A 24,462-nucleotide genomic window follows, 5' to 3' on the forward strand; every position below is an offset into this window, starting at 1 on the left:
ATTATTTTGAACTCGCAACGGATGATTTGGGTTGCAGCAGAACTAGCACGAAATATTATTATCGTCGTGTCGTTTAGGAGCTGTACCGCTGTAAACGCTGTGGCGGTAGTATGGGTGGTGGAGGAATGGGTCTGAACACGAACAACACACGTCATCGTGATGTACGTTTAATTTAATAATATTATACATACGAATCCCGGTATGTATATTCAATTCTACGTGTAGGTTATTATTATCATATTACTATTGTAACAGCACATAATACACTCACACACACGCTGCAGTAATATTATTATTATTATACGTACACACACACATATATATAATATATATGCACGTGTCGATGGTCTCCGGAAGGGATGGCATTTGATCGCGGCCTATTCGGCGGTTTTGTAGAAACAATGGGCATTCGGACGAGCGCACACACTCTCACATAATAATATATATATATATTTAATATTTATATATATATATATATGTATCACGTACAAAAGCGGAACAGACGCAGTGGGGAAACAACGATATTAGATTAAAACACTGGACCGATAATACTCTGTGGTGGTGGTGGCGGCGGCGATGACGGCCTGTGATGAGCCCGCCACTGTATTATAATAATAATAATAATATATGTATAATGTGTACATATAAACTGGTGCTACTGCCGCCACCTCTGTGATATCTAGATTTGTGGGGCATTATTGTGTGCGGAGGTTTTGCTAATTATTACGCGCCCGATTTGCGTGTGTACTGGACCAGCTTTACCAAAAACGTCTGCGTGTGTGTTACTATTGTTATTGTTATTGTTATTCCTTCGGAACAATGGACCTGAAATCCCGGCCACCCAAAAACAATACGAAAAGCCGGTCTGCTATATAGTCGTTAATGCCGCGTAATTAACCGCGATATAATCCCGTCACCATCGCCACCACCGCCGCCGCCGCTGATTAGTATTATTATTATCGTTGTACCTATACAATAAATATATATATATATATGATATGCGCGTTTATACATCACACCGTCTGCGTACGCGTATCCTCTGTGGCAGTGTTTGTTTTGATCGGCAAAAATATTGTATTATAGGTATACCTATATAGTATATATATACACAACGGTCACCGGGTGTCTGGGATAACATTATATACAGATATTGAAGCCGCTGCACACCATTATGTATATAATATATTATTATATCGACGGCGTTTCAATAACCCGTCGAACGCTGGCCACCGATTTTTAGTTACTGCAGTATCGTCCCGGATAAAAATCGCCGCCTGTTAAATGCATATCACATTCGGTATATTCCGGATTATTTGGACTTAACGCGCGGACGGCGGTCGATTATGCAGACGTACCTTCGTATAATTCGAACGTAATTTAATATTTTATCCATACATACCTAAATCGGGCTATATCTACTCGTACGTGTACCGGGCCGGAATCGTATTTATAATATTATGTACGACCATTAATTTTTTATTTTTTGGTCATAAGTCTCGTCGTATAGAAAATAAAACGACAATCCCATGCCGAACATAAGGCTGCAACTTTGAACCCAGAGATTTAACCGAAATCCGTTTTTAATACGATGACGCGCCACGCGGATCTATATATGGCTTCAACGAACATTGCAACGGATATCTCCCGTCGTTGAGGGGAAACCGGCGCGTCATTTCGCCTTTAAAGCTTATCGTTATTGACAAAGTTTTTTTCCTACACGTAACGATTGCGCTTAGTTTTTTTTTTTTTTTACTCCGGCAGAATGTGCTTTTTTTAACCCACCAGAGTGTTGTTTGCGAGAAATTCGAATAAAAATGTAATTTAATGTTTGACGTTTTAGCGACATTGTTTCCCGGTTCTCCTCGCCCCAGTCTCCCCTGCTCCACTCGCCAACCCCGACCACTGAACACACCTTATATTATTATACACACCACCGCCGGCGCACGACAACACTATAAAAATTTCGCGTCGTTAGTGTACGTCGTTTACCATCTCCGCCACCCTCCCACGCGAGTAAAGAGAAATTGGCGTAATGGAAGTCGCATCTGGCAACCCCTTAAGACACACACCGCACACGCGTATATACCCAGAGCAAGAAGCGTCGTCGTGTACATCATAAAGAAATGACTACCGCGGTGACGGAGGGTGTGAACGGAAAATAAAAAAAAATCGTTCGTTCAATTCTCGTATTATAATATTATTCGATTCTCGAGGCTCATCTTCTCTCATTACGGCACCGCGCACTATATATATATATATATAACGCGGCGAGGAGTGGCGGGTAGGCGTGTGAGACGTGAAAGTCGTTTGTCATATATATATTCTTATTATTTTTTCCCCCGTTATCCCCTCCCGCGCGACTATACTCGCCCTCCCCCTACCCGTTCGCGTGACTCGTGATGGGAGATTTTCCGCGTTGTCGTTTTTTATTTGTTTCACGTTTGCAGCCAGCGAGCGCGCCGTACTGTTATTAAACGTTTCGGGAATATGTTTCGGCAAGTTATAATACGAGCGGGCGCGGACAGCGGCAGATCGAAAACGTCATCCATCAATTCCGCCTCCGCCGAGAACCGTAGCGGCACGTCAACGGACGGACGGCGGGGAAGCGAAAAACTCGCGCCAACACGCGGACAATATGGCGGTGTGTTATTACTGTTATTATTACTATTTCACTTCGCTCGTGTGTGTGTATATTATTATGTATATACGTATGTAGAATATGTGAGTATAAGTATATAACTGATATGATATGTTAGTGTGCAGGGCGAAGAAATGTTTTAACAAAGACGATATTACACACCGCGGTACATTATAAGGTGGGATATAATAACAATTATTGCGATAAACGCGCGTACTTGTACATCTTTCTCTACGACGTGGTCTGCAAGTCCCTATTTATAAATATTATACGCGCGACGGCGATGACTATTATAGGTCTCGGCGGCGGAGCGGTGGGCGTGATTAGAGTTGCATTAAAAAGAAAAAAAACCCACCGAGAAGACTGGAACGGAAAAAAATACAAGAAAAAAAAGTTAATAACTTCTTTTGCATAAATATTTAACGTAAAAATGACTGCGGCGCTCATACTATAATAGGCCTTCCCCGTGCCCGCGTATAATCTCCGGAGACGTGTAAAACGTTTCTTTTCGCGCTCCCCGGACACGACGACGACGCATACTGTACTATACAACACGCGTATATATTATACATTAATACGTGTATATATTTTTTATCCACCCTTCGTTATTTCACCGTCGTCCCTTATTTATGTGTGTGTGTGTGTGTGTGTGTGGGTTTGTATGTGGGTGTGCATCCATTGCGCGCCAAAAGAAAATTGTTATAAATGATACGCGACGACCGGAGGAACTCTGCAGGCTGCTACCGCCACACCACCACCGCCACCGGATATAAATTAGATCAGAGCGGTCCCGGAGATGGGCGCCGCGAACAAAAATAATAAACCAGAAAATACGATACTTATATATAAGTTTTTATATAATGTATATATAAATATGATGCGAGAAAAAATACAAGAAAAGTTTTAGCGCTAAATTCAATTTAAGCATGCGCCCGGTCGTCGTTTTCTCCTAGCGGTCTTTGTGTGTGTACACCCGTCATATAATAACGCGAGGATATCATATACGTATACCTTTGTGTCGTCGCCACCACCGCCACCGAGTACAAATAACACAACTTTCGTGCGTTTCATTGAAATTTACGACCTCAGTCTTATTACTGCCGCAGCTGCCTACAACACGACTGCAGAGCGGCGCAGACAATGAGAAATTTTCGAGTGCCACCACCGCGTCGCGGAGTGAGGTGCAAACAATAATAACAATTTATTATTATTATCGTCATTATTTACGAAATAATATTTATTTATGTCGTATCACACGGGGGCTTGCTGCGTGCCGTTCAGGTACACTCGCAGATTCACAGTTATCCTATCTGTGAGCAGTATACGGCAAGTATCACTATCGTAGTAAACTTCACTGAAGGGTAGTGGATAACACCCCCCAAAAACAATTTTAGTATTTTAAAAACTATTGCTAATCGGAGATGGTTTGTTGTATAATGTATGTATATTGAACCAGTGGCGTTATTTGGAGGGGGTGCAATTCCCCCCCTTGTTATTAGCGGGCCGCTGTCGGACCGGGTATGGACTAGTTTTGGGCCTACATATAGTAACTATTAGGTAATATATTTAGGCGTCCCTCTACATATTATTAATTATTTAGTCATTCGTTGTTATCTCTCAAAAAATGGGTTATTTATGCCTATATGGTAGTAACTAGTAAGTATAAAATTATGTAAGAAGCTTATTTGTATAGAGATAAAAATGCAATTGTAATTTAATGTAGTGTAATTTATTGTTGGCGAGCTGTTTTTTTTTTCATTTTTATTATGGGCCAGTCAACAATTTTGCCCCCCTCTCAAAAACGGAAATCACGCCACTGTATTGTTCAATAAAGACGACGTTTGAGACAAATTACGGTTGAAATTGGTAATTACAAATATTATTTATTTTTTTAAATCTGCATTAAAGTTTTAAAGTCATTTTTTTAATCCCCTCCCGGCCACCCCTTCCATTTTTTCCATTTCCCCTTTCATTTTAATTTATTGTAACTTAAGCTAATCGGATGAAGAATCATTGTTTTAGATGGTCACTTTAAAGTTTTTGTGGAACACATTTTAGAGCCTCAAAACGATATTTCTAGTGATGTCTATGCGATTTATATCGGTGTGTGACATATCGGAAGAGTCGAAGCGGTGTGAAACGATTGTAGTTGAAATAATATTATACTATTTTAACGGATCTGTGAGCAGCTTGTAAATCAGAATTATTACCGGGACAGACATAAACGATGGACAGCGGTGCAGGGGCACCGTTTTTATTATTATTAAGGTATTTATATATTTATATAATATATCGTATATAATACGCCACAGTCGTGTTCGAGTCGTAAATTTCATATATAGCTGTAGTCTGTACACACCGTTATCATTTCTCTATTTTATGCGCACATAGTGAGGTATTGCAGCTAGTTTTAGTGCAACGTCCTGATGACCTTTTCAGCCTGGGTATTATATTTATATATATGTTATATACTTATAAACGTGTGTCCGGCGCACAGATAGGATATGGTAATAATAATGATATTATTATTACGATGCAGATAGAGAGAAAAAAATTAAAAGAAAAATAACAATAATTATTATCGTCGCTCTCGGGATGATGATGATATTGCGCCGAGCGAATAAAATATATACCTATATACATAGGGTATTATTATTATTATTATTATACTGTATATATCATTGGGTCGTATATTATTGAACGGAACATAATTTCCGCCGCCGCCGCCGCCCTCGAACGATCGTGTGCGTCGGTTACACAGCTCGCGTATTACATTATATCATTATATACATGCATATAGCAGAAAACGGTATACACGTATATAATATTAATAGTAATAATAATAATATTATAATATACAAGTCGTTATTTTAATAGTGCGACGCGCCGGACGGGAAGGCGTCGTGGATATAAACAATAATGATATTAAATACACTGCACGCGCAGTGTGCGATTATTATTATTATTATTATTATTATTATTCTCTTACCTTTCTAGTTGTTTCATGAAGCCGGCGTACGCTTTTTCCCATATACCCGAACTGTAAAACGAAAAGGAAAAAAAACGTATTAAAGACGTATAGTGATAAACAATTAAAAAGTAAACCACTGTTCACAACCTATACGTGTATGCATTACAATAATAATTTATTAACCGAACAATATTGTATTATTCACAGCTGGTCCCGTGATAAACTCTGTTTCGCTCTCCACATTTCATATCGGAAAATGAATAAAAATATGATTTCGAATTTTAATAAAGGCGTATGCAATATTCTAAACTCAAGTTTAGTTTAATAATTATTCACCACTGTTAAAAAATTAATAAGATAAAATTAAAACGTTAAAACGAATCTTTTTTCTTTAAATTAGTACCTGTATAATATATTTTTAGAAACGTTGACAGATGTTTTTTTTACTGTAACTGCAATGAAATTTAATTAATTTCAATTTAATTCCAAGTCCAATTAATGCAGGTAAACGAGTATATATACTATATTATGAAAAATTAACATTAAAGGCGAGTTTGATTTAGAAAAACGCAGACTATATTAATTTATAATAATAATTTTAATTTTTCAATAGGTACTCGGTTTGAGTTTTCTTTTCTTTTTCTGAATAAATCGTGAAAATAAGATCAACCTATCTAAACATTGGCATTTTTATCAGTAACAATTTTTTTCAAGAAATGGTAATTTGAAATTTCCTTATCGACTATGATAACTATATGGCAATATTATTGATATAGAACCGCATTAACTGCATACTACCGCAGTAGTTGCTGCTACAGTTTGTTTTTCGCTGGACGTGTCTCAATATCTCAAGTGTTAGATATTATTATCGTACTGTAAGGATTATAAGTACAGTCAAACTCGTCTACAATCGAAACAATTAAATTGTAACAAAAACGATATGGGTGTGAATTTAGGTGTCATGTTCTTTTCTATATAGATAGTAATGAGCGTGAGAGAGAGATAGAGTGATAGAGAGCGTGAGAGAGACATCAGTGGTCTACAAACACGGTTTCCGGTCGAAAGAGTTATCCCTTGGGGAGGTGTTAAGTGGGCGGCGATCATGGACGGGGATGGCCGGGTTACCCAGCAGACACTCACCTGGCCAACGCTTCCATTGAGAGTCCTTGGCTCTTAAGTAGCTGCGCGTCTGGACGGGGTAACGCGGGGTGCGACAGACCGGCCGGGTTCATGATGGCGTGCGCGGCCGCCGGATGATGGTGGTGGTGGCTGAACTGCTGCATGTACTGCATGTGTCCGAGGTGTGTGGGCGGCTGATTGTATCCGTTGGCCAGCAGCGGCGATTTTTCCATACGGGGTGAATCTGCAAAGGTATACATTCATATTAAAATGGTGTTACTCAGTCATGTAGGGTGAACCGCGCTGCAGATAATATTATAATACACGCATAAAATATAATAATAATTTCGTGTATAGTTATATAATTTGTTGTTATTGTGAGGTATTACAGTAGTACAGTGTTTACCTCGGGGTTGGTGCCCGTGCCTGGTGATCGAGAATAGAAAACCACTCGTAAGCTTATTTTATTAACGTTTTAATACCGATTATGTAACAATATCGTATATGTAATTATTAATATTCGAGATTTTCAAGAAGAAAAATTCGATACGTTTCGATGCGGAGTTGTTGCATACCGACTCGTATCAAAGTCTGAGTACGGATTGGTACTTTTCGCTGATAAGCCGCATATATTATGTAACGTCTAAAACGCTCAATATTAAACCGATTCCATCATATGGTCAGCCCTTATAGGTAAAGCGTACTAAATACTTTGTTCTATGAAGCACGTCGTGAGAAAACGATCGGTAATAATAAAATATAATAATTATAATATACGAAGTACAATAATATTATTATGTATACCAATATAGAATAATAATTAACTGTTCAAAAACGCGCAATCTGTAGGCTCACCTGAGTGTTACAACTTATAAACAATCTACGTGACCACACGGTAAAAATACGTTCGGAACAAAACAAAAATATACAATATACATACATATTATTATATATAATTATTGAAACGGACTTACTGGTCGCCACTTATAATTATTAATGGACATTCCTAATGGCATTCGTTCAGAGTACCTACCTAAATATACAAAACTCGTTACGTATAGTCTCTGCGTCGGGTGTGTGTGACTGATGGGTTTTGTCTTTATGGACCGACATGGAATATATATATATATATGTATATATAATATAGGTACGCACGCGCGAGTACCCGAAATGTATAATAATAATAAATAAACAACTGGCAAACGGTAATAATGATTATTGGTCTCGCAATGTGTACCTATATAATAGTTATAATAATATTTTGTTATAGATGTTGATTGGCCTTTCTCAGCGGGGTCCCTCGTCGGCTGGCTCTCTCCTAATAATACATATACACACACACACACATTCAATTACCCGCGGGACTTTGACTAATAAGACTCGGCTTTTTTCCGAAGCTACTTGAACGACGACGACGACGACGCCGCCATCCACCGCCGACACACGACGAATGCGCCCGTGATTTATACGCTCGCGCCGGCGATCGGTCGACGTAATAACCGCCGCTATTTGTCATATATTATTATTACTATTAACCGTTCTGCTTTGTATATATTTACAAATCTTGTTTGTACACGCGCGTGTCGATGGACCGCTGCAGTTAGTGTTTATGCACCTATATAATATATACATTTTATAATATTATGTATACACCATGTATATAGTAGTATAGTGTATCTCTAAACGCCATGTATATAACAAATATATATATATAGTTGCAGTGCACCGCACCCGCTGCAGTTAATCGCTTTCACCGACGAGAATATTATTGTTATTATCATTATCATTATTATTACGTAACGACGTTTTCACGCGCCGGGCTCTGTTTACCCGGTTATAGGTTACCCTACTGTGTAGTATATAATATAATATTATACCCACGCGATCGTCAGCAGCCACGCAAATAATTTAATCCACCACGTAGGTATTGTTGCAGTTCCGTCAGTGATAGAACGTAAAAAAGAATCGAGATACAACGTAATTACAATAATAATATTGACAAATAATAAAATATGCGTATTTGCGTAACTGCAGCTGACTTTATGGTGTGTGAGGTGCGGAAGACGGATACACAACATTTAGCTAAACATTTAACCCAATAAAGTATATAATATTGCATTAAAGTTCATAGTGTGATAAATGCATCTTTGCTATAATAATATTCTCAATTCGCAATCATGAAATCGTAACGCTCTTACACAGCTTTTACGGCTGCAGGTTCTTAAATAAAATAAAATATTTATTTAATTTCTCAGAAGTTTGGCAGTTTTTCCATTTAATTTTTATTATTAAATCTCGCTTATTTCTGATACCTACCGGAAAATGTTAATTCGATTTGAGTTATAGTGTCTACTTATATATAGGTATATACACGCGTGCGTACGTGAAAAAAACATTAATAAACGAGTCCCTCGGTGTGTTTGTTATCGTATAAAGACAACATGTAAATTGGATAACGCTATTTTCCATTAAAAAGTGTTTTCGTTTCGGAACAATTTCCATTAATAAAACGGTAAATGTACCAAACACCTTATACATATATAATAAAAAAAAAGGAAGGAGGCGAGTCGTTAAGTCGAAAATGCAGATGCTACGCATTTTGCTTGCGTATATACTATATAGGTATGTATAATCTACCACTCACCGCTGAAATACGGAATAGGAATATATAATGTAATAATTGATTATCGTAAAAACAAACGACAGATTATACGCGACGCGTGGGATAATATAATTTATCAAAAGCTTGAGGTGCAGGAGAGAGACAGAGAGAAACCCGCGTGTGCTTATTTTTGGACGAAGTTTGGTAGATTTTGAGAGAGATGGATGTATGTATGGCAAACGGTCGGGAAAGAAAGGGCGTATGGAGTTGGTATATATGTTTAAGGTTATATAGTTATATATACCGGGGTCGGTGGGTGGTACCTACGTCGGAAACTCTGGTCGCGGCGGCCATTTGAAGTGTGAAAACCTTTTCGGACGGTAATTATAATTCGGTGGCGACGGTGGCGACGAGGTAGAGGTAGGCGAAAAAAGAAAACAAAAAAGACCTTAGGTTTAAATTAGCCGTTTTGGGTGCTGGCGCTAATGATAAAGCACGGGGGGTGGCGGCAGTGTAAAGCGGTCATATATATACCCGGGTGCAATCCATCATCATCGTTGGAGTCGTCGTCGTTGTAGTCGCAGCCTCTGCCGGCACCGTAGGGGGAGGTGGCGACCCGCGGGGTCGGGATGGAAATTAAGACCAGGCAAGTGTACGCGTGTGCGAGTGTGTGTGCGTTTGTTTGTCTTGGAGCCGAAAAGAAACAATATATGCTAAAATTAAAATCCTTCCCGCCACGGGTTTCGGAGTATATATAACAATAAAAAAATATAACCATGTACACAATATATATATACACCGTACGTAGGGACCGATGTGAACGTGTGTGAGTGTGCAGTGCACTGCTGACAGTCGAAGAGAGTGAGAGAACGGACTCGCGCACGCGGGATGATTGATTACACTCTGTATAGCTCTGTGCGTGTGTATAACCGTTTCTTGGCTTTAAGTGACGGCGGCAGTACTGCAGGGATCCCTTTATACACACACACACATATATATATTGTATAATATATTATGTATACATTTCGACTCGTTTAAATTGAAATTAATTTGCACTCTCTTTTTCTGCACACCACGCCGCCGGCGCTGCAGCAGCAGCAGCAGCCACCGTCGAATATTAGCATACGATGTACACGGTCGGGAGAGAAAAAAATCGTCCCGAGGTCAGGGGAAGTTTATTTTTTTTTTTTACCTCCCCGTCACTGCACCCTCTTGCCGCGGCGCCGTTACGCGGTTATGGGCCAGGAAGACTACGTCGACTGACAGTGAATCATGACTCGCCGATGAGTAGCATCTGCGATTGAAACGTAAAAACGAAGGTTCAATTTCACAGATGAAAGCTTCGCGTCTTTTTGTGCACGGGCAAACGATGATTTATACACGGGCCCGTCTCGTCTGAAAGGGTTTGTGTGGTTTTCATATTTTTGCAATATTGTAATACGCGTTCCTGCGAATCGCGCGAAAACGTGTGCGCGCATTGCGGTGACATTATAATATTTCATTATATTTCTTTTTCAAAATTATAATATTTTAAATTATTTCCGCGGCTTATTAAACGTCCACACGTACGACGTCATGTTATTATATTATATAATTTGTATACCAACTACAATTTAAACGGTGACCACCACGGTTGCAGTATACCGAACATTATAATATTATTATTATACCTACACGTCATAATTCTCTCGACACCAGTAAATATTATAATATAAAAGGAAAATCGTTATAACTCAAAAGTATGAGCTCTCCATATCTTATGGCCACCTGCCCGACGGACCTATATATAGTTGTTATGTGGTAGACAGCGCGTATTTATAGGTACCTATGTGTATGTGAGCTGGTAATGCTGGTACCTATCCCTTATAATCCGTGGACAAACGGTCCGCCGACTACTCTGCAGAGACCTACAACTGTAGGTACTACTTGTATGTATTATATACATTTATATTTATATTTAGTGCTTGTTATACACGCCGCGTAAATAAATATAATATTATATATCATAAGCAGAATATCTTAGTCGATTCATAGTTTCTGCTTGAGATCCCACCGGAATACTATACCCATATATATATGTGTACAATGTATATCTGTTATATATTATGTGATGTATGTATGTAGTTTATATACCTATAAGTCTGCAACACGCCACGGCGAAACGGTAATCCAGCATATAACAATATAATATAATATAGATCGATCCGCCGTCCTGTAAACGCACCAATGATGTAAACCGAGCGAATCCCACGGGGAGACCGATCTGTATACGGATTTTTTTTTCGGTTATGTTATTATTTATTGTCTTTGGCGATCGTCTGTTAAAAATTTTGTATGTTTCGCACGGTCGTCGGCGACTCTCCGCCGCACCGCCGCCGCAACGCGTGTCGCATCGATCAAATGCATAATTAAAAAACCAAGCCACATCAAAAGACCAAATACACATCGCGTCACTTCCGAAACGAACCGTTCGATCATTTCGAATTTCACGGAGAGGTTCACCTCGCCGCCTCGAGAAGCAGAAGGGGCATTTTTGACAAATGCGGTCCGGGGATTAAGCATAAAATATTCAACGGCACGGACGATGACGACGACACACCGCCGTACCTCGTGACGAAACTATATATATATATATAATAATATACATTTATATATTTATATGTACATATAATATTATATACCGACGCCGTAGCAAGCGGTAGGCGGTGGCTACAGTAGCAAGAAAAGCCCCGTGTGGCTGTGTGCAATAATAATCACGATAATAATAAAGTAATAGTAAACGCGTTGCTGTGCTCGACGACCGGAGGATACCGCATCCTCGTCTACAGCATGGTCGGGTGGTGAGGAGCTGTTTATCGCGTGGTCGTCATATCTCCGCGCCGCCGTGATGATGGATGACGAGCCGACGGATTTTCTGCGCATAAAATAAATATACCGAGCCGGCGAAGATCGCACGCGGTGTTGTTTGATCATCGTCCGGTGGCTTTCCAGGACACGTCGTGCATATAATATACCCCGCAAGCTATTCTCGACCGTGATGGGTTTCCCGAGTTTTTACCCACTGTTGTAGTATTGGGTTTACGCGACATTTCACCGTGTCCCGCAGGAATGCGTCGGTAGGACCAAATGCCGTGGTTGAATGCTGCGGCAGGACATAGCTGCTGGTCAAATCGTTAAAATGGTTTTGACCGAATTCTGTGCACAACGATCGGACTTAAAAAAAATAACGAAACTATAGTTAGGTTTACCTACTCCGTCCGGTATATTATAATATTTTGTAAAATGTTTCCAACCGAAACAGCTTCAGGAGTATATTATAATAATAATTGTAAGCGAGTGGCGGCGGTGTGAATAGCTGACGGGAAAAGTCAGAGGAAATAATTGTGTAAATACGAGTGCGTGTGTGGCGCATAAATCATCATCGCAAGTTTCTATAATTAAATATAATATATTTAAGTCACCGCAACAATGCGGTGTACTCGTATTATACGAAAAACAAAAGGAGATAACAATCGGTATAAAACGGTTACTTTACCATAATAAACCATAGTATATATGTGTATATAATATATATATATATAAACAATCACGTGGCGATGGCGGCACTTCTTTTTTCTCTGAACACACATAGGTACCGTATTATATTATGTTCATATCCGACCGCTGAAGATTAAACAGCGAGCGCGCCGCACGCGTGAAAGGCCCCCCCCGAGACGCGCACAATGAGCAGCTTCGGGGACCACCGCGGCGGACTCGAGTTTTTTTCTGGTCGAAACCCCGTGGAAATATTATACCACCGCGGTCGCGGTCGTCGGCGGGTGAAATACACATAAGACAACAACAATAATAATAATATCATTAATTGAACAAACATAATATCAGTTTCATTATTATTATTATCGTCATCTAGTCGTGTGTAATATTATACAAATTATATATATTCTCGTAGACCACCTCGCCGGGCTGTCTGACGAGTAATATACGTCATAATGTGATATGTGCTTTATACCGACGGCGATGACGAATCGAACCGAGTTGACGACACGTGGAGCCGCCGAGCAATCGAATTATATACTGTTGCAGGCGTTAGATGATGCGCCGACGACGGATGTAGCGATTTTAAACGGTCGGATACGTTTAAATCGAATTTTTAATAATATTATAATTACACACGACCGAGGTGTGTAATTGGAGCTAACCGACTAAACAGGTTATATATGTACACACACACACACACACACACACACACTGACGCGATATATAATGTTTGAGGAAAAATAATTTTCGATTACTACCTTTCGGATCGAATATATTTTAATTGCTGTTGATTGCGTGCAATATGCACGACGGTTCTCTGATTTAAAATATATACAGCGTGGTTTGCGTAAAAAGTTTCGAAATCATTCGACGTTCTCGTCCAAACGACTTTATTACATATATAATAATATTACTATATTAATTGAGTGTGTATAATACAACGGCAAGGAAATAAAACACAATAATTTATACTAAAAATCGGTGTCTGTATTAATAATAATATTGTGTTATCGGGACCGACCGTAAATATAATGTGACGACGGAAATGGGTTACCGCGGTCATCACAACGCAGTCACTTATTCAGCTGCCTATATTATAGGTATTATATACCTGGTACTAGGTACGAGTGTTAGTACGTCTGTGTGTGTACGTACGAGATAGGCCCGGTGGTTCTATTGCCGGACAGCAGGCTCGCAGAGTGGGAAATGAAGACGTCTGAGGTGAGTGCGTACCGTGTAATTATCAACAATTATAACAGCCCGCAGGGCGGAGATATCTAGCATTGCGAAAGAAGACATTTATGACGTGGGTCGTATAAATAGTATGCGTTTTCCGTTTCATTGTCCGCCGCCATGACTTATGTGTCATACCCATTCTTTACGGACGTAAATTATGCGTTTCGTGTAGTAACTTACTATATATTATAATATGATAGTAGTATTATATATACATGATGTATATCGGTGGTACGCGGCAAACGAAAAAAAAATTACACAATAATAAATATTAATGACTGTATAATAATATAATATGTACCCGAAGTATTAACAACACGAGAGCTCCAGCTAAAGTTATTTGCAAAGACGGTCAGGATATTAAGAAAAAAAAAATTATGATCGACGATCGAGGGTGATGGTGCACGTAATATAATAATAATTGTATACTTACATGTCGTGTACACGATGCGAATAAATCTAAAGTCGGGAAACAATAAGCAACTTATACTCATTTGAATGTCATATAATATTGTGTAACCACCATTAATCGACCAGTTTGCTAATGCTCTACATAATATTTTATATTATTCTATATAATATGTGCGAACTTTCAGAAAAAGCGCATTAATATAATATAATATGTATATACACATAAACTTATACATAGAGAGCAGTAGATTTTCATTTCCGTCGCGCGGAAAACGGCAAAGGGCTGCTGCTGCGGCTTAGCCGATTACGGGAGCGTAACCGACGGTCGAGCACAACGACGGCCGAAAACGTGCTCTATCTCGCCCGAAATCCCCGCGAGTGTTTAACTATTTAACCCGTTGACCGGCAAAACGATGGCAATTCATTATTCACGCACGGCCTCTAGAATTCGTCGGTCGCGGGTCGTTGTGGTCGGGTGGGTGCAGGGATGTGTATCTGCAGGGTGGGCACCGTGTTCGTTTTCCGGTCGGATATCAACCCCCGCGGACGCGCATATTATTATTATAATTATAATTATTATCATTATTATTTTTACACTCGGTTTCCTGGTCCCGATGCGATAACGCACTCAAAAGGGTTTTCAACGTCGTCATCCAACGCGGGATGACCGCCTTATGCGTGTATAATATCTGCACAAAGACAAGACGGCATACGAGACGCCAAAGTGTCTACAGTGTTGCGTCTCAAATCTAATTATATGTGTGTAACATAATACACCGCACCCCAAAACGACTAAAACGAGGGTCGGAAAGGTGCCCGTGGTCCGAATTCGGAATACGGAGAGGAAATAAATGGATCACCAAAAATATTTTAATTTAATGGTCATTTATTTTGTATTATTTTCCTATGAATAGCATGCTAAAAAAAAGTTAACTGCACCTAGAAAATGTTTTTTTCAAATTATCCGGACCCCTTAGAAACTGACAGCCCCAGACTAAGACTATATAAAAGTACTTTTAATCATACTTTTTTTACTGTCTTCATAGCATCGAGTAATAGCAATGACAATATATAATATTATGAACATCAGTTCCGAAGTCAATATATTATCCAGATCCCCTCGATTCCAATAAATGACGAGCTGATTTCGAACTATTTTCTAATTTATTATAGTATTACGTACGCAGGCTCAATGGGTCAATCGAATATTAATATTATAGCTATATATTTGTGTCCTACCTACGCTATCCATTAACTCAGTCCTGCATGAGGATGTTGATGTTTTAAAGTACCTACCTATACCTAAATTATAAAACGTCGTGACAGTTTCGATCCTTGCGTGCGCTTCGTTGGCGTAGATAGTTTTCAAAAAGCATCGTGCGCGAAACTTCCGTAAGTGCCAGTCTCGGAAACATATTTTCGTCCCGGGTGTGCGTATAAGCGAATACTTGAATAGTTATAATATTACATAATCGTAAAAAAAAACCGTTTCATGACTAACGGAACGAACATAGTTATGTATATATATATAGTCTATTAGCTATGTATAATAATATAATATTAATATATATAAGTATACAATGTAATGCATCGTAGTCGTATATTTAATATATATACATATTATATACGTATATGGTGTTCACCGAGTGCGCAGCAATCGATGCCCACCAGACTGAGAATTATGTATAATATATATTATACTAACGATATCGCATGTTCGAATGGTTTAACTGACGGTCGTTAACTTCATTCCTACCTGGGTAGCCGGTTTGATTTTTAGCGAAATGTTTTAGTTTCATTTCTAAATTATAATAATATACATTTAATAATATCTCGATCGTCGACCATATTGAATATATAATATACGCAAATTACGTAAAATCGAATTCCCAAATCTACCTCGCATACCTAACCTATTATACTAGTTGTAACGTATTTTTTTATTTGCCGATTACACTAGAAATCCACTCGCTTTGCTCGTCGGCGGAATATATAGGTATCTATATTATATAGTATACAATATACATATAGACGCTAATTTAATAATATAATATATATATTTTATATATGATATCGCGTTGACACGAAAAACATTTGTACCGAAATATGATCCGGTGACAAGCCCCCGACGACGGTGCATGCGGCCAAAGTTGGACGACCCCTCGGCAGAGCGTGCGCTGCGGGCAAAAAAAGGGGGTGGTTTGAGATTTTAGCGAAAGACATATTTCATGTCCATACCGTTAATAACAATCGGCCGCAAAGCCCGCGTGTGTGCATGCGTATGTGTGAGTAATTTCAGTACATAACTCATATATATATATATATAACTACACATCATAACATGTATTTACGGTGGCCGGCGACACAACGTTTTCGACTGTTGCGTGACCATTGTGCGAAACACGCGAATATTAATACAAACTCTGGGCCGCCACCGTTGCCAGATATTGCATATTATATTATTATACTTGTATAATATTATATATAGGTATATAGGTAGGTACACTTATACATAGGTAAACCGAGCTCATTCACACGCACACACACAGAATTCACACTCACGCACACGCGGGTGCAGTGAAAGAATCTCTGGTTCAATTATTATCCCGCGCTTCAGGGGTGGGGTAGTGAAGTTTGTTCCCTCTCCTCCGAGCCATTTGAGTTTGAGTATACCGCATGGTACGCATGTAGGTATAAGATAATTATTATATCGTATTTTAAATAATCTTATGTATATAATAGTAATGTGTGTGTTTACAGTTTATCGAACAAACAAAATATAAATGCACTCGGCAGCGGCGGCCAACACGCACGTCTGTAATACAGGCCGCGTGTCTGGATTGCGAAAATCCGCAATGTGTACGGCCGAGTGCCGACTATAATATATTATACGCGCGTATAGCACTATGTAGTTGATATTATAAAAAAAAACATAGAATCCGAACCCACCGTGAATAAAAACGGTAAACTCGATAATTACGGTTTTTAATTCTATTTTTTTTTTTAATATTTCGACGACGCCCATATGTCGTTTGTGTGTATATTATTAACTTGTAATATTTTATTATATTTTTTTGCGCGCGTATTCATTAATTTCCGAGGCGAATAAGACATTTCGTATAAATACGTTTCGAACTTTGAACCACAGGCGGGTGGGAGAGCACGCGCGCCCGCTCGAATGCCGTGTGAAAAGGATAGACAACAAAAAAACGGCAACCAAGCGCGGCGACGGCCGTGTTTTCATAAACGAATAAAACGATTGTGTCGATTCACCACCGAGTGACGTCTCGGTGTCCGTCGTCGATGACGACCGGCTATTACGGTTTATTAGGAAAATAAAATATAAATAATAAAAAATGAGTCGTCGCGGCGGCGGACCCTTCCGGACCAATTAAAAGCGAAAAAAATAAATAAAGTCGGCAACAAAAGCCGGGCGAGTAGTCGCCCCCGCGATCGCCGTCCCGCAGGTGAAAACACTCGTCGATTTAACCCTTTTTTTCACGTCGCCAATGTAAATAAAGTACGACGTTCGAAAAAAAATACAAAACGTGCGGTGTGTGCGCTCGTCTACCTGAAAAGGCTTTTTAAAGAAAAACACACACACGCGGTCGGTATACCATATAATTTCTTATATATATATTTTTCCATATACGCATATATGAAATAATAAACGCACACGTCGCGGTGGGAACCGAACGGGTTTAATTGCACACACACAATCGCGTTAATAACATTCGAATTAAAAATATATTGCATAATACAATATTATATATATATGTGACCGCCAGCTTGTAGCAGGTCTCGTACATATATACGTATACGACCAACCGCCGTAGCGGTTGTTTACACACGCGTGCTCGTACAGACGGAGGTCTTGAAGAGCTCGTCGGACGTTCCACTATGGTATATACCTTCTGCACAGCACGAGTGGGTGCCGATGGGGATATTATATTATATAATGTGGTACAATCGATACGGTTTGTTTAAATTAAAAATAATAATAATAACATAACATATAACAACCACCGTAATAATAATAAGGGGAAATGAGGGGAATGTGTCATTCGGGGGTTATAACAAAAATATACGTAAATACCTACATGTATACGGGGGGAGAGAGAGAGAGAGAGACTTTTTATAATATGTAGAATATATACGTATATGAGTGTGTCCAATTAACGATAACGAGCGAGAAGAACAACAAACGTTCGCATTGTCCGAACGGGACTACTGGCGCACGTATACTTATGGTTAAAGGGCGGGGGGGGAGGGGCACTCTGCTAGCTACTGTTGTAAATGCGTGTGCATGTGTACTACACACACATAATAATAATATGTTATTGTATATATATATATGCTACTGCACCGCTACACGCGCAGTGCTTTGTCAATTGAACCGTAATATAATGGAATTAAACAATAATATTAATAAAAAAAAAATAACTGCGAGGAATGAAAAAAACAACGCAACTGAATATTATTATATTATTCGGGTGACAGGAAACGCACTGTTGATACATTTTAAGTGCGTCTATCCTGTGTGTGTGAGAAAAAGGTCCCACTTTTGTTTTCTGTTTTCATTTTACGCGCGACTCCTATATATGTGCGCCGTACCTACACACTTATTATGATTGTCATACTTTATGTTGTAATGTATATTGTTAATTATTATTGTTGTTGTTCGTCGTGTTATTATTACAATATCATATAGTCGTCATTGCAGGCGGCGGCGGCGTGGTGTGGACGGTAATCCGTTGTATACTAGGAGTGGGTACTTGTAAAATATATTATGTGACGGTGAGCGGCAGATATTTTTCAAAGGGGTGGTAATTTGAATTTTTACTTTAACGCTCTTTTCTAAAACTTTTCGCGGAAATCCGAAGCTCAAAAGATAGTGTCCGATGTCTTCGGGTGCACTGCACCGGTGGCAGCCGCGGAACACTGCAACGTTAGCGCGGTGACAACGTCGGCGGCAAACGTGCTTAACGAACCATACGCCGCTCTTAACGAAAGGAAAAAAACTCTTAATTACATAACACCGAGAAAAATGTCGTGTTATTTTTTTTTCATTCACTCGTTTTAAATTAAATTTGACGCTCCTCTCGCAAGACGATTGAAGAAGAGATCAAGGGTGCGAAACTGCAGACGGACGCGTGCGCGCACACACTGCCGCAGCGGCACTGGCTTTTAATCAGTGTGATTATAATAAATAATAATAATATTATAATATGCATAAAACGAAAAAGGGAAGAAAAAAACAAAAAATACCGGTTCTCGGGGCGCGCGAGGGAAAAATAAGTATCGAAGAGAAAAAAAAACGAAATAATACACGGGCCAACAACGCAATGTTACAAACTAAATACGAGCATAATGGGCATGCACGGGAGTGTTCTCCTTTTGTCGGATGATTGATCGTCGAACAGCTGCGGCCGAATAAAAATATTGTAACGATATCTACACAATATAATATAATATTTTGTATTATAAAGACGAGGGAAACGGATGAGAACAACACTTTATTATTATACTTATATATTATATGATATAATATTTTATAGCGTATACTGCTGAGAAACAGACGATAATGCCAGCTTTTAGATAGTAAACAATATTAATATTATTATTATTATTATTATTATTATTATTATTCGAATGCAGAGACCACATTGAGATCACTGGTTCAGTGATTCGGCTATTATTGTTAATTTTTTCTTTTTTTTTTTAGCAAATAAACGAAATCGAACAAGTGTGCGGTATTCTGAAAACAATCCTATATGGTTAAGGTCGAACTGCACTTATTTCAGTACAATTTATTGTAAGCACTTAAAAAAAAAATAAAAGCAAAAAGTTACCGTCAATAGGAATAATCTTCAAAGTATCGCAGCACTCAACTGCTAATTGAGATTCAGCAACGGCCGAAATATTCAACATTTTTATTAGCTGGTGACCAGCAAAGGCGTACATGAATATCATATTCTATTATCGTTAGGTAATACTCTCTAGGTCTACCTATACTAGGTATACTAGTATTTATAATTAATAGCAATATTTTAAAGTATTCTGGTGACGTGTCATGCCTACGATTTAAAGGCATTGCAGCATCACATAATATTTTTATAATGTTATTAAATCGTTCGTTGGTTTCGTTGGTCGTTAGACTTGACCAAGTATAAAGTAGGTTCCAGTCCACCGAACGACGACTGTAGGACGACCGGGATGGAATGAATAATAATTATTGTTCGAAGAATAAAAGAATAATAAGAAAAAAACTATAACGGCAATTACAGCGCGTGCGTATATTACGAGTCTTCGCTAATTAGTCATAATAAATAAAAACGTATTCGCCGCGTGCCCATTAATTTAATATACACAACACCATCAGCCTGCAACGTAGGTATATTCTCCTTAGTCACTACTCACACGCACATGTTTATATACATACATATATACATTGTACACCAACTATTATGATATTATATTATTAAGCACTCGTATATTACGAACGCTGATTAAATGATTTTCTACTGCGGTACGTCTGCGGTGCATATGTATATACTTTAAAATTACCAATTGAACACTGCTATTAAATTAATATATTATGTAGAAAACGAATCGCGTATATTATATACGTCGTTCGTCATCACGAGGCGTCCGACTACGACCACGATACGAACGGAAAAAATCACGTTGAACTTTAAAATAATTAACATCATATTTAAAAAAAAAAAAAAAACAGTTGTAGATCGGTTTTAAAAACCGCGCGTTTTGCGACCTCTGACCCGGCGCCTGCAAACAACAAGCGCGCGATATCGCTGCAAACGTGTTTTGTTACCGGACTGTTTGATTATTACTGTGATACAATATAATATAATATTACCTTGCAAATGTCCGTTTTCGTAAACTCCGGCGACGTAGTCTCCGTTTTCCAGACGGTGTTTCTTCAGCTGATGACTTAAGTGCGAGGCCGACGCGGCCAGAGACAGGCCCACGGACGACGCTCTCTTGGGCGGTCTTCCGGGCCGAGAACTGTGAACACGGGAAAAAAAACAAATAAATAAATAACGATTTTTTTGTAATAACGTCGGAGCGACAAAGAAAAGCAATCCGCAAAAAACCAATAGTATAACCAAAATAATATAACATTATTGTAATCTAAGTGTGTGTATTCTAATGTATACGCGCGATCGTGTGATCAAAATAATAATAATAATAATATAACGCGCAATATTCTTCTTTGGACTTAATATTGTGCTGAGCGCGTGCTGTGTGGAAATTGCATTTTTGTTTAAACACGGCAGCAGAAACGCGGCTGCACAGTTTCAGCGATGTTTGTATTTACACACACCCACACACCCACGCATACTCATTGTATCTACGACGAAAAAATACCTCGCGTTCTTATTAGATTTCGGGTGTATTTTTTTTGTTTATGTTCATTTCATATAATTCCACGAGCACTCGCGGTGTGTGTGTGTTCGTCGTTGGCGGAAAAATAAAAACCCACGAAAAACCATACGTGCGGTCCAAGTTATTGCACGGGATTATAATGGTTTTTAAAAAACGATTTCCGGGAACGAAAAAAACAAAACGCGAAAGGGGGAGACGGAACGTGCCGTGTTCTCGGGGATTTAATCTCGGCGCGCGCGTGCACGTATATATACATATATGATACCGTCGTACGTATATAATAATAATAATAATATAGTATTTGCATCGAAAGTTCGGTCAGATAACGAAAACCTCCCCGCCGCGGCCACGTATCGTTTTCGGGTGCCAAAAAAAAAAATCACCATGGGAAGACACGATTTGCTGACGGCCGCCATCGCCGTACGTGTATATTATTATTACTACAATATTTTGGTAATGCACGTATCATGTGTGTAGATATGTACACGGATTACAGGCTGAGAGACGTGCAAGATAGTGTAAACCGCCAACTCTTAAATCACCAAACCATCGTTATTTTTAGTTATAGTATAATATATTATATGAGGATTGATCCTTTTAACATAATAAGACACATTCATTATATTATATTTCAGAAAAATTTAACGTTTTTGAAGATATTTTTTTAAAGTTTTTTACTCTATAGAATCACAACATAGATTTTTAATTAAATATTTCGGTTATAATATAACTTTAAATAATTATAACTCTATACTCGTCCAAAATGCAATTATTTTGTATTGAAATAATCCACAAAAATGTAAAAATAGTAAGGATAGAATTTTTTTAGAAAAACAAATGCTTTAAAATAAAAAATTATTTTTAAAACGTTGATCATTTTCGTAATAATGAGTGACTTACGTTAAATATATCACCCGGTATATAATTGTATTTCTCTATATCACATGTAACTGTCGACGGTGAAATAATATATTGGTCGTTTCATTCTTTCGGAGATTTTTTTTTTTTTAGGTTTTTACGACTGAAACCACCCCCGACCCCGTTCCGGTATAGCCTTTGATAACGTGGCTAGCTGGTAACGCATTGATAAGACCAGCGCGAGCAGAGAATGAGCTTAAAAGTCGTAGTATAGCTATATAATATATATATATATATGTGTGTGTGTGTACAGGGAATCGCGGCCGAAAGAAACTGGACAAGCCGCAGACGCGTATTATTATATAATATATAGTTGTGTCGTTTTATTTACGACCCCGTTTTTATTGGTTTCCACCACGGCTAGGTCCGCGGACACGGTCCGTTAAATCCGCACCTCCTCGATTTCGGTGTTTTCTCTTTTAATTGACTCTAGCTAGGCGGTTGGTGAGGGGAACTGTTCTCGGGGAGGGGGATGGGATTAGTAAGTCCTATCGGGTGCAATATACACACTCCCGTGTATGTACTATATTTTATAGGAGGGCGTTTTCAGTCAGTATTTTATATATACTACTTCTGTCGCTATATTATTATATTAACGCTGCCGATATATTACCTACAACTATATATTATTATATATACCTACGAACGGAAAAACGCCGAGGCCAGATGAAAATCTATATATCCCACCTCTGCCGCAACCGCTACCGAACTGAGTATTATTATTATTGTGACGCGTCCAACTCGTGAGGTTTATATTCTCATAGGTATGTATTGTATTATAAAAAATATATTTATGTATCTTATCGAAATTGTATGTAATGATACTCGCGTCATTTTATTGTACGCGTACCTATATTATTGCGGCAGCGGCGAAAACGAATAGAAATATAAAAAAAATCACGTCTTCGACAATAACGCGGGTTTGTATATAAATATACATTCAACAATGGAACCGACGGATATAATATTATATTATGATATATAACGTCATGTTATACGTTCTAAGTATAGGACACAATATTAATATTTTATTATATCGACGAAGAGGTAAATAATATATTATACCGACGTATATACGTCTAAAGTATATTTTTCGCTCGACGTCATTGTTGTTCCTCTGTTGTAGTCTGCATATATATATTTATTATTTTATTATTTTATTTTTGTTGTTCTTTATATATGTGGCCGTTTTTTCATTTATTTTTTTATTATAACGATTTGCTTTCATATGCGCCAGTATAAATATTGCACAAGAGTTATTAATATTTAAAACGATTTTCAACGTTTTGATATTTCGCAAAAATAATTCTTGATAATTAACTTTGATCGACCTAAGGGCTAAGGGTGTAATTCGTTTTCTCTTTTTCCCAAAAAAAAAAAATAATAATAATAAACATTAAAGTAGATTAAGAGTCTTCTAAATAATTTACATGATGTTTTCGGCAACTTAATAATTTTTGTGTAATTTGCATAATAAAAAATCTGATTTAAAAATCGACATTTCCCTTACAAATGTTTAACAGTCAAATAAATTATGTCAAAGTGTTATGATGTCGGGTTCACAGTAATAGCTTGCGCTTTTATACCACCGCCCTTTTTTTATTCTTTTTTTTGTTCGGAGCA

General features: G+C 38.3%; 1 protein-coding gene across 1 annotated transcript in view; it reads right to left on the reverse strand.

The window, feature by feature from the left end:
• LOC100167680 (dachshund homolog 2) overlaps window positions 1-24,462 on the reverse strand; it is a 130,763-nt gene that overhangs the window by 47,391 nt on the left and 58,910 nt on the right. The window contains exons 3-5 of the mRNA XM_001945011.5: window positions 21,392-21,540; window positions 6,750-6,972; window positions 5,628-5,678 (exon numbers count right to left, since the gene is read on the reverse strand). Of these exons, the coding sequence (XP_001945046.2) occupies window positions 5,628-5,678; window positions 6,750-6,972; window positions 21,392-21,540 (423 nt within the window). The remainder of the gene's footprint in view (window positions 1-5,627; window positions 5,679-6,749; window positions 6,973-21,391; window positions 21,541-24,462) is intronic.

This window comes from Acyrthosiphon pisum, chromosome A2 (genome assembly GCF_005508785.2).
Source record: "Acyrthosiphon pisum isolate AL4f chromosome A2, pea_aphid_22Mar2018_4r6ur, whole genome shotgun sequence".
NCBI lineage: Eukaryota > Metazoa > Arthropoda > Insecta > Hemiptera > Aphididae > Acyrthosiphon > Acyrthosiphon pisum.